At 30.3% G+C, this 17307-nt stretch overlaps 1 protein-coding gene across 2 annotated transcripts; it reads right to left on the bottom strand.

The window, feature by feature from the left end:
- Positions 1-4297: 4297 nt before the first annotated feature.
- On the bottom strand, positions 4298-15932 carry LOC140056709 (beta-secretase 1-like). Of its 2 annotated transcripts, none has more exons than XM_072102176.1 (11): positions 15258-15932; positions 11623-11711; positions 10919-11135; positions 10670-10801; positions 9842-9976; positions 8505-8609; positions 8188-8334; positions 7946-8021; positions 7617-7709; positions 6939-6992; positions 4298-5925 (listed from the first exon to the last, which is right to left on the bottom strand). In XM_072102176.1, exons 1-11 carry the CDS (start codon positions 15546-15548, stop codon positions 5666-5668), a joined length of 1599 nt encoding a protein of 532 aa, XP_071958277.1. In that variant the 5' UTR covers positions 15549-15932; the 3' UTR covers positions 4298-5665. The 2 variants fall into 2 exon arrangements, with proteins under 2 accessions (XP_071958277.1, XP_071958278.1); XM_072102177.1 differs by lacking the exon at positions 6939-6992 and adding an exon at positions 6422-6472.
- Positions 15933-17307: the final 1375 nt, after the last annotated feature.

Below are 17307 nucleotides of genomic sequence, written 5' to 3'. Positions count from 1 at the left end.
TGCAATAATATTGCTATATATGCGCATATATTGCGTTACAATTATGTTATAGACCTATAGTAACCATTTATGTGCAAAAATAAAAAGGTCGAAATTTGGCAATTTTTCGAAAAAATCCATGTACTATAGTACAGGGATTTTTTCAGAAAATGGCCAAACGCAATTTTTTAAATACTGTTAATATGCAATAATATTGCTATATATGCGCATATATTGCGTTACAATCATCTTATAGACCTATAGTAATAGTAACCATTTATGTCCAAAAATAAAAAGGTCGAAATTTGGCAAAAAATGCCCAAAAAATGCACTTTTTAAAATACTGTTATTATGCAATAATATTACTATATATGCGCATATGTTGCGTTACAATCATGTTATAGACCTATAGTAACAATTTATGTCCAAAAATAAAAAGGTCAAAATTTGGCCATTTTTCGAAAAAAATCCCTGTACTATTATTATGCTGACTTAGGCAGAAACACAACAAATATAGTATATTGATATAAGCAGTGAGTTAGGCAGAAAAAAAAATTATGACTTAGACACTTTTGTTATGAGGCTGTCGATATCATCTATATACAAAAAGTGCTACCTTTAAGTAACAAAATTTAATAGCATCAGCTCCTCAGATTAAAATTAACACTGATGATTTTAGAAAAGAAAAGTAGCAATAAAAGAGAAAGAATTTGTAACAAATGGGTTAAAAAATATACTATAAAAATGTATTTCTTATTTTATTTAAAAATTCATGAGTCTCCTCTCCTTAATTGCCTAAGTCACACAGCTGACTATTGAATCAAATAAAAGGTAGGCCTAGCCAAGGCCTACATCTGATTCACATTGATTAAAACAGTAACATTTGGTTTTTAACAAAGATATTAAATATTATTATTTATATGGATTTTATAAACGCACCTACTGTAGTGTAGTGTTAATTATGTAAAAAAAAAACCGACCAAACAATACTAGGTCTAGCAAGTCTAAAACGCCTAAGGCCTATCCTAATACTAGGCCCAGCTAGGCTACACGTAGCCTACAGCAATACGAAACTTCGACAGGCAACTGGAACTATATATAGGCTAATTATGTTTTTTCCAACGATTCCACGTAGGGATGTCCCCATTAATTAATCCTAATCTAAGATCTAAAGCTAATTTAAATGCATTTTTAAATGAAATTAGTACATATATATCTCCAAATCGTACACAAAAATCTGTTGCTGCTTAAGGCTGGTTTCCTGTCGACGTAAGAACATCACTTTTGTTGCGACTACGTCGATTTGTCGTAAGAAATGCGGATTTTACAGGAAACCGATTACGATCGAAAATTTATAAAATCGACGCAACGTAAGAAAAATGGTAACGACAAACGATTTTACAGGAAACCGATGACCTAACAATTGTTGCGTTACGACGTTTTCTTCCGATTTTACAGGAAACCGGGATTTTTTATCTTACGCTTGAATGAAAGCCCTTGCGTCACGTTTCTTACGTCTCTTACGAAAGTTGACTTGAAGTCAACTTTCGCAAGAGACGTAAGCGCAATCGTAACAAGCAACCAATGAGCGACAAGAGTTATGACGTAATGTGTATGTCCTTATAGTGAAATAAAGCCGGACAATAACATTTGTATGTATTTACTACTATAATTTTAGCCTAATCATGTTCTAATCAGGGAGTTTACAACTCATATCAAAATATAATACTCTTATTTATGGACGTGCAATAAACAATCAGCATCGGTAGAAACGTCGCGAAAATGAACATTTGCAACAAGATAAGATATAGAAAGCCCCTGTAAGCAATATAATATTAATATGTAACTTTAACAAAAAATTGTTTGCTTGATTTTGTATAATTTATATTGCTTTGTTAAATTTATTCTTACTAGATGGTTCTCGAATACATAGTAATTTCAGAGTAGCAAAACTGGCGATTTCAAATGTACGTACCGCAGGACTATGATTTATGTAGTCAACAAAAATTAGCACCCTGGGAATTACTTCCGAAGGAAAAACTTATCACAAAATGAGTCCAAATTTTTGATTTGGACTCATTTAAAGAAACCCAATTTGTGTTTTGTATGTAACCAGGGAGATGTAACATTAGATGTAACAATTTTTAAATATATTCTTTATGCACTCAGTAACGAAATATTTTTTTCATGTTTTATAGGCCTATAAATAATATACCTCTAAATACAGTAAAACATTTGCGATTTAATACTTTGTTAAAACTGTCATTGTCATAATCGATTGAAATATAGTCACGATACACCACTACGACGTTTATATTTTTGGTAATTATTAATTAATACAAACGTTGAGAAGGAAATGTCAGTATAGTTTATTTGTATATAATAATGTGTTTATATATCTAACAGTAGAGCCTATCCACAATCTCAGTAATAAGTTTATTTGTATATATTTTTATATTACATCTAACAGTACGAACATTCACAGTAAGAAATGTTCGATTCAAATGAGGACCAAAAATAGGTAATTATAATAGGTATTTACAGTATTGTTCAAGTTTATTCTCAAAGGGCCCATATATTTACCTACCGTATGTGTTAAACCAAGGGCTCATAAATTTACCTACTTGTGTTAAACCAAACTCTGGCAGACTGAGAGATTGGGATGTTCCATTCATCGCAAATCAATACATTTGTATAATCGTATATTAAATCAAAATAGTATTTTTTAAAGAAAATCGGCCTGTCTTCAACATTATGATGCTGTACTCTAGCTGTTCAACCGGTTTTCAGCTATTAAAAACAATTATCGTAGGAGGAGATAGGAAAATGCGAAGCCTCCTCGCATTTTTGTGGCGGGTATTTTTCAAGATGGACATCCATTATTAGACAGTGTATACCACGATCGGAAAACACCCCTATTTGGGGCAAATCGTTGAACCTAAATTCGTTTTAATCGTCAATAACTAATTATCTAACTTAATTTAATTAGTAAACAGGGTTACATCAGGTGGTTAAAATCAGTACCGAAAGTACGAACCAACTTTATATACCATCGAGTAAAAATTCTAGAAGTAAAGCGCGATTTACCGAATTTTGCCCTTACGTAAATTTATATATAGATTAGGCCTGTAAATAATGGGTATCTTACTGCGGTAGTACTATCTCATGCTCGATTATATATGCTTATAGGCCAATAGGCCAATGCCTAGTCTAGGGCCTAGGTAGGTCTAATAATAATAGGAATCTCGAAATGATTTGCCTTTTTTTAATTTTGAAAACTATTTAAGGCTAGGCCTAGAGGGCCAGGATAATTAATTCATATTTTGATTCATACAAATAATACATAGGCCTACTAGCCTAGGCTAGTTTGATTATTTGGTCAAATCAATTCCTATTAGTACGGTACCATACAGTATTAATTAAGTATTTTACTAATACTAGGACCTAGCTTATCTACTGAAAATAACATGTTGGTGTGCTGCACTGACAGGTAGGCTACAATAACAACATTCAACATTTTGCGCGAAAAATGATAAAACCCGCTCTAAAAAGAAACACCAATCAGAGATGTTGTTTCAAATACGTCATAAATCCGACCGACGTAAGAAAAAAATTTCAACTTTCGTAACAACACTAAAATCGACGTAAGCATACGACGTGTGTTTCACAGCCAAAATTTCAACTTTCGGGAGCAGCATAACTACAGATGTTTCTCTGCGGCCCGACACGATCTTGACTAACGTCAACGACGTCAATTTTTTCTCAACTTTCGTAAGAGACGTAAGAAACGTATGAAACGCAAGAATCGTTGCAAAATTCGACTTCTTACGTCGACAGGAAACCAGCCTTTATTGGTGTTTACGAACAAAAAAAGCAAGACAACAGGTGGCGCTGTTGTATTTCATAGTAATTTGTACACTAGATTTTTTTTTCATCCGCGAAACGTTTTTTTTTCGTACACAAAAATGTGTAAAATGTACTATACGATCGTTTAATAGTGCGTACTATTGCACGCCATGTGACCCACAATCAAATGACAGGAATTTATTTATATATTATATATAGCAATAATATTGCATAATAACAGTATTTTAAAAAGCTGGTATTTTGGCCATTTAACAATTTTCGAAAAATGGCCAAATTTCGACCTTTTAATTTTTGGAAATAAATGGTTAAAAAATTACTATATGTCTATAAGATGATTATACCGCAATATATGCGCATATAATTATGGCTATATTATCGCATAATAACAGTATTTTAAATGGTTACTATACGTATATATATATCTTCAATGTAAAGTAAAAAAAACATGTTCTCGGTCTTTCTTTGTTTATTGCCATGAATAGTATACAATGTATTAATAAAACAAAGCAATGTTTTGCAATGACAATGATTAATCGTAAAGTATGATAGAATTAGAACATAATGAGTATAACAAGAAACACAATATAATACTGTGTATTGTTGTAAACATTAACCAGAAGATATGGTTTTACATTCTGTTTTCTTAATAATAATCACGTACCCTGAACTTTGACACATGTTAATGATACATTCTCACGACGGCGGTATAAAATAAACTCATTAATTGTATAGCTCCATTTTCACACTGACCAGTAATTCCAAAGAAACGAAGAAATGTTAAAGAACAGAGCCATATTATCTTTATTCCACATAGAATTGATATGGAACGAATTGGAGACTTTAGATTAAAAGGTAAAACACATTGTTTCTGTTTCAGACTTGACCGGCTGTAATCAAATGTTCACTTTCGCTAATATAAACAAAAAGTCTATACTTTATATATATAATATACTTATTAGTTAAGTATAGTTTTATATATTTTGTCATTTTTAAGAGGGCCCCTGAATATCAGCTGGCCTGCGGGTTCAGCTGGAAGGGTTACCCTCTATAAATAAAGTTGAAATAAAAAAAAAAAAATAAAAAAAAAAATAATTATATTATATAATATTATCCGAAAGCTTGGAATATTCTTTGTGGATGTTTTAATTTATCGTTCTTTTTTGCTTATTTTTATATACCTGTATCTCCATTAAGTTCCAGCAACTGATACCCACAACATCATTTTTCTGGATTAATATGTAATATTATATACAATAAATAACAGCAAATAATAATTAATAGTATACTACAATGATATAAACACTAAAAATCGAATTGGAATGTGCTTACTACACTACTAAATTAATTTAAGTCTGCCTAAATCAAATAGTTTGTATATACCATGTATTGTTTTACGCTTAATATAATATTTGTTTTAAATACGATATCAAAAATAAGGCAAGTTGTATTTATAGTTTAATAAATACTCTCAATATACATGCAGTACAAATATTTATGGAATACATTGATTATAAATTAAGCATTTCAAAAATTCTGAATAAAAGAGGCAAATACATGGCCCTATAAATTAGGCGACTACACGCGTGGTTATTGTAGAATTTAGTTTGTGCGAGGGAGGAAAAAGGGTGTTGACAAAATGTGTTAGTGGCTTTAAAGTTTATTGTGTTTTAACAAAAGAGGAATTAACTGGTAACACATGTTTGAAATGTGGTGGTGTTTATTGAAAGCTGATCTCTATTTTCAACTGATTCCAAAAAAATCCTACCCCCACGGCCGGCCTCACCTATACTGAATCGTCCCCCACTTACACACATTACAGTTACCATTGTTGACTTTGAGAATCTGTTATTGCATCATCTCTGTTTTCTGTAGTTTGGTCCAACGGTTGATGTAAAGGCTCACCGTCGGTAGAATGGTCATCTGACATTCGTTTTTTAAACATATTCTTTAGATTATGATAGCCGTACAAGATAAATACGGGTAACACGCTAAGTACGCAGAGACCGGCCAACACGTAGGAGATGACAACAAGTACTGAATCTGAGTCAGACGTGTCGTATATACATTCCTTGCTGTTAGCTGAAACGTTTAAGATAATGATATAGAATTATTTAAAGTTTTCAAATTAAGAAAAAACATATTTCTTTTCCATTAAAGAACTTGTTAACTTTAAATGATTTAATAGAGCAGCCAACAATGACCTTGGTTGTCTTGTTTTCTATAGGCCTAAATAGGAAGCTTATTGGCAAGAAAGTAGCTAACTACATAAATCAAGGTTGGTAGATATGAGAGAAAAAATGTGGATTTGCTACTACTACTATATAAATATTGAACAGTGTTGTAACGAAAATGGCCAAATTTATCTGTGGCATATTATATATTATATTTTAAAAAGACTACTTTTTACTGGATAAAGAAGGAAATTAAGGTTAAATACTGTACAAACAAAATTGAGGAAAATGGGTTAAAAAAAATATTACACACAGATATGGGTTGGGCTATAATGTATTTTTATATATTGTATACCAAATTAATAAAACAAAAAACATGCAAATAACCAGAAAAGAAAATTCACCTTTGACCCGAAGACCACTGATTTTGACCAGTGATTCATTTCCATTTACCACTGTATAAAGAAAAATATAAAAAGACATGATACCCTGTAGCTCATGCAATTAGCAAATATAGTCCATAAAAGAAAAGAAAATATTGTAACTGAAAACAAACGGTTATTAAAAAGTGATTTGGGCAAATCCAATGATTGGACGATTCCTCCTGTCGTGTAATTGAAGGTACACCTAAACAAGCTGGGGCAATTTGATGACTTATTCTTTTCTACTCCATGTTATTGAGAAAAAAAATATCCATCTGATGACCAATTTACAAAATAAAAAAAAAATATATTTCTCTTCTTAACATAGACACACTATTACAATGTTGATAATTGTTTTTATTTAAATCATTAACCCTGAAATTGTTTCATATTACTTATGTATTAATAATTATATATAATCTTCCCAGTATTTATTGATGTTAGTTTTAACCCCTTTTTTCGTGCAATTTATCCATTTTGGTTTTCCAATTCAACTTACAGTCATCAAACATATCATTATCGGGGGAAAATTTAGACCTATGTACTCTATTTTCTGTAAAACAAGTATGAATGAACAAAATATAATACATAATAAAAAGAAAATACAGTTACAGTCCAATAGCGAATGACTGAATGACCAAAAAAAATTGGTATGAAGAATGCTATAAATAATAATATAACCAACAAAAATAAAATCCCTTTTAACGCAACATAGGCATAAAAATATCACTTATTATTAAAATAAGGTTTGCATGTAATTTTTAAAGTAGCAGCTAAAAAGTTCAGAATGTTTCTCAACGATTCAGTTAATATATTACAGACATCTGGGGGTCTGAATTTGAAAAAATTAAGCACAGTCTAATGTCATTGGTCCATTTCTTAACAAAATGCTGGTATGGTAGGCACAAAGCAAAATATTTTATTTTAATATCTGATCTATACTTAAGATAATACTTGTACAAAATGTCTATCACCAGGTAATAACTGCATTTAGACTAGGATTGTTCCTATACCATTAAATTACAACAATTATGTGAAAATTACGAAGTTTACAATCTTTTGACCATCTTATTTAAAATAAATCTTAGAAAGGGCAAAGGTTTTTGCTTTGCATCATAAGACACCCCAAAAACTGCTATAAAATATGAATTTTAAAAACATAAGAAAACAAGATTACCTGCACATTTGGACACAGCAAAACCTACTCTGTTGTTTTGTCTGTCAAACACAACATAGTAGCCTTCCATGACAACAGCACCTATTACAGTACCTAAAATAAAAAAAGCAAAAAACTTATATATAAAATATTTTACACATACAGTAAAAAACTACTAGTATTATTCAGGTTGTGAGCATTGTTTTTGACAGTGGAATTCTGTCATGACAAACAAACAATCTTGCTTTAAGAATATGTGCACTTGCATCCTCAATCGTCACACCACAACTCTATCCAAGATGTTAAGATTTCTAAACGAAACTATAGGTAACAATGGCTTTATAACTAACCTGTAGTAGAAGAAGCAAAGCCGGTCTTATAACAGTCTTTTCCAGGTTCGTTTCCATTCACCCATCGTATGTATTGCTATTAAAACAATTAATTCAAAAAGTTACTAATGATATACAGGTATCTATATAAATACATATATATATAAATAATTATGTCAAAGGCATAAGAAGTCCAATGCCTAACACACCACTCTACCTGTCCTTCGATCATAGGGACTACCGTTACAATGACACAAACTTACCTCAGGTGGAATGGTAAGTCTAAATGAAGTGTCATCTTCTGGTCCTTCTAAGTCTAAATAAACAGTTGGAAAACGATTAAATGGTACGGTTCCTATATCCCAACACATTAGTTCGGTTCCCTTCCAAAATGTGTCTGGAACATACACCTGTTAAAAAAAATTTATACAAAGTTTATTTGTAACAAATTTAAGAAATGGAGGAAATTGGTAAGATATCTTGGCTGAAGGACAATATGAACATTGATGAGGTTCATAAGATAATGATGGTGCTGCCGATATTATCAAAAATATTATTTAAACAAAAGGTAATTACTCACATCTTCAATTTGATTTGCTAAAGTAGACATCAACTTTTTATAAACTTTTTGAGGTAGACGTAAATCTGTTGTTCCACTGTCAACTATAGATTTATCAAAATTATACTGAAAATAAAGAACAGACTTTTAATGGAAACATTTAAAAAATCTTATGTTAACATTAAAAAATCTTATGTTAACATTAAAAAATTGTATGTTAACATTAAAAAATCTTATGTTAACATTACAAAATCTTATGTTAGCATTAAAAAATCTTATGTTAGCATTAAAAAATCTTATGTTAACATTAAAAAATCTTATTTTAACATTACCTAATTTATGGTAACATTAACAAATCTTATGTTAACATTAACACATTTTATGTTAACATTAAAAACTCTTATGTTAACATTAAAAAAGTTATGGTAACATTAAAAATATTATGTTAACATTAAACATCTTATGTTAACATTCAAAATCTTATGTTAACATTAACAAATCTTATGTTAACATTAACAAATCTTATGTTAACATTAACAAATCTTATGTTAGTTCAAGTTCAAAAAACATTTATTTAATCAACAATGGCATTATACAGTATAATATAATTATAGGTAGTACATAAATGAAAACATAGTAATGAGCCATCATTTGGGGTCTTCTCTAGAAGAAAACAAGTTTCTTGTCTCGAGAAAGACCCCAGAAACAATACACATACAGTACATTAACAAATCTTATGTTAACATTAACAAATCTTATGTTAACATTAACAAATCTTATGTTAACATTAACAAATCTTATGTTAACATTAACAAATCTTATGTTAACATTAACAAATCTTATGTTGACATTAAAACTACTACTACTGTATAAATTACTAACTCATTATAACTAATATAATATTTTGTTCAAACTGATAGGTATTTTATTAGAAATAGGTGCAGTTTCCTTTTATACTGCATAATCACATACTAAAATGATATCAAAAAGTAGACAACCTCTTTTATTTTTCTTTAAAAGATGAATATTTCAATATGAAAATTCTAGAAACAAAAAATGCTTATAACCGAAAATGCCCCAAATATCAGTTTCATAAAATAGATGAAATCAGCTCTTAAATAATAATTGCAAAAGGTTTTCCAACAAAATACAACACTACTACGCAACTAAATTCAACATTTTTATTATTCATCAGTTACCTTTTAAATCAAAAACAGGGAGCACAGTCCAAGTACAACCCTTTTAAATCTTCCTCTGATAATTATAAACCTGCTCAATCCCATTTTTTATGGTGAAGAACTAATGTTCGTTTTTGTTAAATATTAATAATAAAAACTCAAATCAGAAAAAAAGCATACCTCTTTACAATCAAGTGATAGACTGTGACCGTTTACACCCATGTCTGTGACAGTGACGTCATAGTACCATTTACGTTTTATTCTTGTAAAAAACATTTTTCCATCATATAAGTCGGGATCTATACCACCTATTGTCTATGTTTAATTAAAAGAAAAGCATATAATTGTTGTTATTGTCTACATTTCTTAGTACTGTAGTATTCATATTGTATTTTGTATACAATGAAGAAAATAGTATATGTTATTACTTATACAAAATCCCATGGGTAACGTGAACCAGATTAAACTCTGTTACATGTGTCTCCAACTATAAATTTAATAGCTATTTTTAGGCATGTTGCCAGGGTTGGCAATAACAACTTCACTCTCTTATAATATCTGGCTATCCTTTTGAATTATAATATGTATTGCTATCCATATGAACAAACAGACAAAATCAAACATTATATACAAAACAAAGGAAAAAGAAAAATTGCATATGGAATAACCTTTAAGCTTAAAAGCTTGTTTCAGAAGAGGTCCTTTGACAGGACAAATAATATGTTAAACATGTTTTTGGGAGGGGAGTTGTTTTGTTCTCAGACAGGATTTGAATTGAACTCAGTATATTGGCTTTGGTCATGGAGAAGAAATAATATTTTTTCCATGATTTGGCAGATAAGCAACTTAACTACAAATCATCTTCACACTAAATGTAGAACATTTAAAAACATATAATGTATGCATTAAAACTGCGATATTCACTTTTATTTATAAGGATAGACATCAAGTTTTATTTTATGCCCAAAAGGGGCACATTACAAAATGTAAATTATTGAGTGGGTTTACCATAGATCCACTTGAGTCTATACTTGAGTTGTTTCCTATTGAAAATGGCGTACACAGCTGCATAGAAAATATGTCACTGACAGTAGTACCGCCTACTAGAGAGTCAAAATACGGTGTCACAGAACTGTCCGGCTGAAAATTGAAAACAAATTTGTGTTAATAGTGGAAAAACTTCTTTCCATTTATTTATATCTTTGCATATGGGTAAATAAAACTGATGTTTCATTTCTGAATGTAATTTAACCATACCCGTGCAATTGAATTGTATGCCATTCCCAGAATCCCTTGCCACTCTGATCCATTGATGAAAAACTTTTCTGAACTATAAATGCCCACAATATTTGCACGAACAGTTGAATTTGGACTGCTTGGTATGGTAACCATATCTGTGCCAAGACGGCCGTGCCATTCTCCTTGCGTGTAGGGAACGAAAACATCTACCGCAGTTGTTTCGTATGTTGATGAACTACATGAAAAAAAGTATTAGTTATTATTAATTTATTTTAACCGGAATAGTCAAGCAACCTAACGTTCCTTTTTTCAGTGTAAATACATTTCAATATTTTATTAATAGATAAAAACATATTTGATAAAATAAACATAATTTCTTTTTTTTTAATTTCTTTTTTTCTCAATTTCTGACTTTGATAACTAGAATGATCCATTGGCCAGGAAACTGCCATATTTTAGATTCATCTCAAGGCCAAATAGTGTGGTATATTTTTTCACATTTTCTCCCAGATTATAAAGATAACTGAATTGTGATGTGTATGTGTAGTTTTCTGCATTCAAACATAACTTATTTACAGTACACACTATTTAGAATGTTTAGAAAGGGAATTCCCCTCACATTGCCATCAGGCGATACCACTCGTGATGTTGACACATGCCATTGAATTAGTATCTTAGCTAGATATCACTAATGCCTATTGAGGCTACAGTGCCATACTTACTTGTGTGGTTCATAATAGCTGGTAACAAACGGGTGCGCCGCTGCAGCTACAGCAAAATTACTACTACCAGTATCCACCAATATACTTAACTGAAAATATTAAAGAGAAATTAATGATTGCATGGCTGCGATGGGTCTATCGTGTTCATAACAGAAAAGTAAACCATTATAATACTAGTACTATAGAGTACATAATATTATTATATTTATTAGTAAAATGCTCTTTAATAAAATATTAAGAGCAAGAAAATTTACACATTAAAATACAATTTTGTTTTTCTCACAGTAAAGTGTTCATTAATGAAGGAGGGACTATGTCAGATTTGTAATACTCAACTGCAGTTACTGCAGTAACATACTCTTACACCTATTTATGCCAAGAACGATTTTGGTATGGGAGCATGTCAAAATTACTGCAATAACAACATATTGTTGAGTCTTTAACCTGTTTATACAATTATTTTACTTACATAACATATATACTGTTTATTGCAGTGACTCGTTCATAAACATATTAAAATAAAATCATACATTTAAATTGCAATAAAACATTTAGTTACTGCAGTAGAATAATTTTGTCCCTGCACATTGTTTTCATAGAGATGTAATTTTATAACAAAGAAAAACATTCTTCTACATTAAAAGATATCAATATTTAGTATCTATACAACCATTTTGTTCTCACTTACTGATATGAATATTAATTTAACACTAACAGCACTGTAATTTAGATAATAATTAACCAGTCCAAGATAATTCATGAGTAATCGATCACATGACAAATTCCCAATCAACTATGTGCATTTTTAAAATTAATTAGTAACCAACTTAATAAGTATACCAGCAAACCTCGAATATAATCAAACAGAAATTTAAAGCTGGTTAAAAACATTCCTACTTGATATAGAGGCACTCAGCCATTAGACCACAGGGCTCTAATGGTATGTCCAAATCAGATTTGATATAAAATATTATTTTCAAAAAGTGGTACAGTCTATAGTCTCAACAATTCAACTCAATAAATCTTATGGAGAGATGTAATCTGGGTTCCAGACAGAGTTTTGTTTTTATTATTAAAAAGATAAATATTTTGGCACATGGCATTTCATATGTATACTTAAGCTTGGATACTAAAAAATAAATTTGCTTAAATATATCAGTTGTGCTTATAAGATTTATAAACTGCATGGTTACAAAGTAGAGATTGAACTCTTAATTAAAAATATTGTGTCGGTCTCAATACTCGAAAAGGAAGGAAATTACTTGATATGAAAGAAAAATCAATAATTTGTAAACATTTGAACATAATTGATACTACACGATTACTGAAACACCTGTCAAAAAAAACATAGAAAATTAAATAAGTTATTGTAATATCTATGGGTAAAAGGAACACTTAGCATTACAAGTCAAACTCTCTTATCTACTAAGTGATTAAAACCTGAAATATTAAGTAATTAATTGACTTGAGTGAAATTAGGTACTACAGTACTTAAGTGTGATTGTTGAATATTAATCTAAAATGTATTTATCATATACACTGGTACTTTCTTAATTAAAAAAATATGAACTAAAAATATTATTTTGGCTAGCCTAGTTTAATTGGGATTGTTTTTTCAAAATTAATTTTACTTACAGGGTACGTGCTTCTTTCTATTTAATTACAGTATATTTATCACAAAATTGTATACACATTTCATCATAAATTTTAAAGTATATTTGTAATAACTAATATGAAAGAAATAAATGTTAGATTATTTGATAGTACTCATAAAGATAATATCTCTAGGTTCAAGTAATCGTCTACATAGAGCCATCTGGTAATAGATTAAAAGATACCAATATTTAGTAAACATTCACAACAATTAAAATACATTTGGCATTTAAATTAATACAGTACTACATTTAAAGATGTATTGTCTCCCTGTAAAAAAAAAATTGTTAACCCACTTTGACCAAAAATTGGATCGAAAAAAATGTATTTACCTGAAAAACTGTAATTTAAAGCAAAAAATGGTCAAATCGGCTGCCAGCCAATGGGTTTTTGGTTGAATTTAACCACTAATTTTGTCAAATTATAACACTTTTTTTTTCTTCTTTTTTTTTCTACGGAAGTGATTAACTTATTAAAACTACAAAATAACATATTCAAAGTCTGATTTAATCAATCTTCATTTTTCATGTTTTTGGAGGACAATACACCTTCAGTGTGTTCACAATATATTTGGGGGTGTTTTTGTGCTTTGAGAGTGACATACCACAGACAGTGAAATAAATTACACAAAGTAATCCATATAACAAACAAAGTGGAAACTTACAGACATATTTTTTGACTGAAAAAATAGGACTCTGACATTAGAATAATATATTAATGGTGTAGGCATACTTTATTATGTTAGCGTTATTATAGGTTATATTAAATATTTAGCAGGGGAGAATGCATGATTTTTTAAATAGGGGAATGCTACTGTAACATAAAATAAATAGGTAGGTAAAAAATAGATATAAAAAAGTAGTTTATAATTTTATTTATTATTTGTCAAGGGTGTTATTAGCTTAAAGATCTTTAAATATGCATCATCCATTTACTGTACATGGTTGTAGTAGTACAGTATGTGGAAATAATTGAATTGATTGATTGTTTGATTGATTTTGTGTCAAAATGGAAAGTGTAGACCACAAGTACAAGCCCTTGGGCTTACCCTATTTAGTGATATGCTTGAAAAAACGATACTATGAACAACACAACAAATACACATTCTATCTGTTGCCACAATTACTGTACTACCAACACATTTCAATCTCATTTTCAAAATGCTATCAATATAATATTACTCATATTTATTTGAACACATAATATTCATTATTAAACAGTCAATATGGTAAGTATTGATTTTCAATCATACACTATTGTGCTGAGCAATTCCTGTGTATATGGCAAAATGCTGACTGTGTAGACTGTGTGTCATTGATTTTGTTTTGTATAGAGATTTTACTGAGAATCCTTTGACCTCTAAAAGGTCACGTCAATAGTTTTCTATACTCGTTTGACATATTTCCTAGTCCATAAATAGAATTCATTCTTCTCTGAGATTTATATGATTATGGTATTGTTCATTCATATTAATAAAATAAATATACAAAGCCAAAATGTACATGTAGTAGTGGAAAAAACTGTCACAAAAGAAAAATTGTAATTGTAATTAACAATTAGAAACATTAGTATTGCAGGCCTACTGTACCTGATTGTGGGGCACCTTCATTCCCTAACAAAGTGTTATTTATTAAGGTGTCCACTGGATATGAGTTTGCCATAGAATTATATATGTTGCTCCTTGTTTGTTTCATGGGAAAGTGTCCCCTTAATAGTGGTGTCTGATCCTTAATGTGGTGTCCTAAGGAGATGTACTGTACTGTAGGCCTACTACTGTAGGCCTATCTTGTTATTTTTTAATTCATTTACTAAATATCTCTAATTAATTAACAAATAATTATAGTTAAATACAATCACTGATCCCCTTCAAGACACTGGCAGTCACAAAATAAAAATATAAATAAAATGCCTCAGACTCATATCAACCTACAAACTTAAATATTTTAATACTGGATGTTTATAGTAATTAGAAAGGTACAAACCTCTTGCGGTGGGGTACCAATACCCAATTCTATATAAAAACCTAACCCAGGTTTGCCACCAACATTAGCCTTTATAAGAGGTTTCGAAGCATCCAGCACATCCTGGTCGTTCGGAATAACAGCTCTGTCAATTTCCTGCACTTGTGTTACAACTTCTTCAGACTTCTCTCGTTCATTCACTGTCTTAAGTGGGACACTCAAGTAACACTCAATTCCATTGAGAAAGATTAAAGATGTAAACACAATTATTAACTTTAAGCAATTGACTTCAAATATAAAAATCCGCGTCATTTCACAAGTAAATTGTTAGACTAGGACGGTGTGAAACCTATACATACAAATACAAATCCGGTTCTTCTTAGAAAATCGGAACGAGTTGTTGCGGTTGATGGCCTAGGCTACGGTTACCTACCGCAAAATGGCCCACCGGAGAGAATGAGGTTTTAGCGGATAACTGAAAACAAAATGCCGTACTTGCGTTTTGTCTACTAGGCCTAGACTTAAGCATAAACTTAAACGTTGATTGTTCAATATATACTAAATAGCACCAGCTTTAAAATAAAGTAACATATTGCTTGGTTATCAGATTCCTCGCTTGATTAATAATTAAAAGAAATGGAGTGCTAAGCGTTTTAATAACATAACTATAAATAAAATAACACTGCACGACGACTAAGTTCACGGTCCGTATTAAACGAGGTTATATTCGAATACCAAATTGGAATACATACATGTTCAATGCACAAGCATTTTTACATAATGACTTAATAGTGGTTTTTAATCAAACATATAATCAAAATATTACAATTTTAAATGAAGAAAAAAATAAATTTATTGTAATTTTATGATCGCTCGAGCTTTTTCTAATTATTAAAAGTATAATATTAGATATACTTAGACGTATTTGTCAGATATTTTGAAAGACGATAATTGCCTGGACCAAACGAGACTATTACTTTCAAAATATTTGTTAAGGAGCTTAAGGGGTGAAATGATGGTAAATCACTTACTGTACTGCACTAACGGTATGGATTAACATAATGGAATTTTATACAAATAATAACGACTACTAGTATAACTCACATACATACTCGATAAAATATTGGTAAGAAGTTATGTGTTTGTTACAAAATCACGGCAATAAATTCCATGTTTTCATAGGTACTTCGAGTATTTTCTCCTCTTCATAATTGAGCTGGACAAAATCAAAGAAATGACAAATTTTAAGCGAAAGTGAAATCATTGGCAAAATGCAGAGGCACACGCTATCCGAGTTCTTTCAAGCACCAACCCAAATAAGTGTAGACATAAGTGTTATTTCCTGTGTACATATTTGTTTTCATACGCCTATCCCATTTCGTATTATATTTAACTTATACTGTGTTAAACTTAAACGATGTTGATACCATAGAGCATATATAGTATATTGAGTTTATGTTAACACATGAAGCCCAACCATAAGTATGTGTATTAGTACGGGAGTTAATAACGTTCTTCACGTTTGTAATAACGGTTAATTGAAATATTTAACGAACATAACGGAAAACAGCCAGTTCAATTTCTTTCAGAAATCTATAACTAAAAATTGACCAAATATATGGAATTTCAGTGCCTTCAATTCATGTGATACTGTATAGCACAATGTTTAATATTTTCGCCATCTTCTTCAACCTAATCTTTATAATTATCCGCATCGGCCAAACAATCAAGTACACAGGGCGAGTACGCGGCAGGTTCCTAGCCTATTATTGATTAGTATGTTCTATGAACAACTTGATTGGTCAGGATTGAAATTTTAAAAATACATACAATCGTAAACAGACTTCTTTCAATCAAAGCATTTGCCCGGTGTTGCTCCAATTAAAGAAGGCTGTTGTAAGCGACATTGTTTATTAGACCACTTCATAATTTTTAAGAATAATAATAATCGATAAAGGCAAACATGCAATAGTATAAGAAGTGTGCCACTGTTTTTAAAGCATTACTTTTGTTAATGTTATTTTTTAAAATATTTTGTACATAATTTAGTTTAAGTTTCCTTGTAAATAGG

Source organism: Antedon mediterranea, chromosome 8 (genome assembly GCF_964355755.1).
Source record: "Antedon mediterranea chromosome 8, ecAntMedi1.1, whole genome shotgun sequence".
Taxonomy (NCBI): Eukaryota; Metazoa; Echinodermata; class Crinoidea; order Comatulida; family Antedonidae; genus Antedon; species Antedon mediterranea.
The sequence above is the reverse complement of the archived record's forward strand: the minus strand, read 5'-3'. Positions and strand labels throughout refer to the sequence as shown.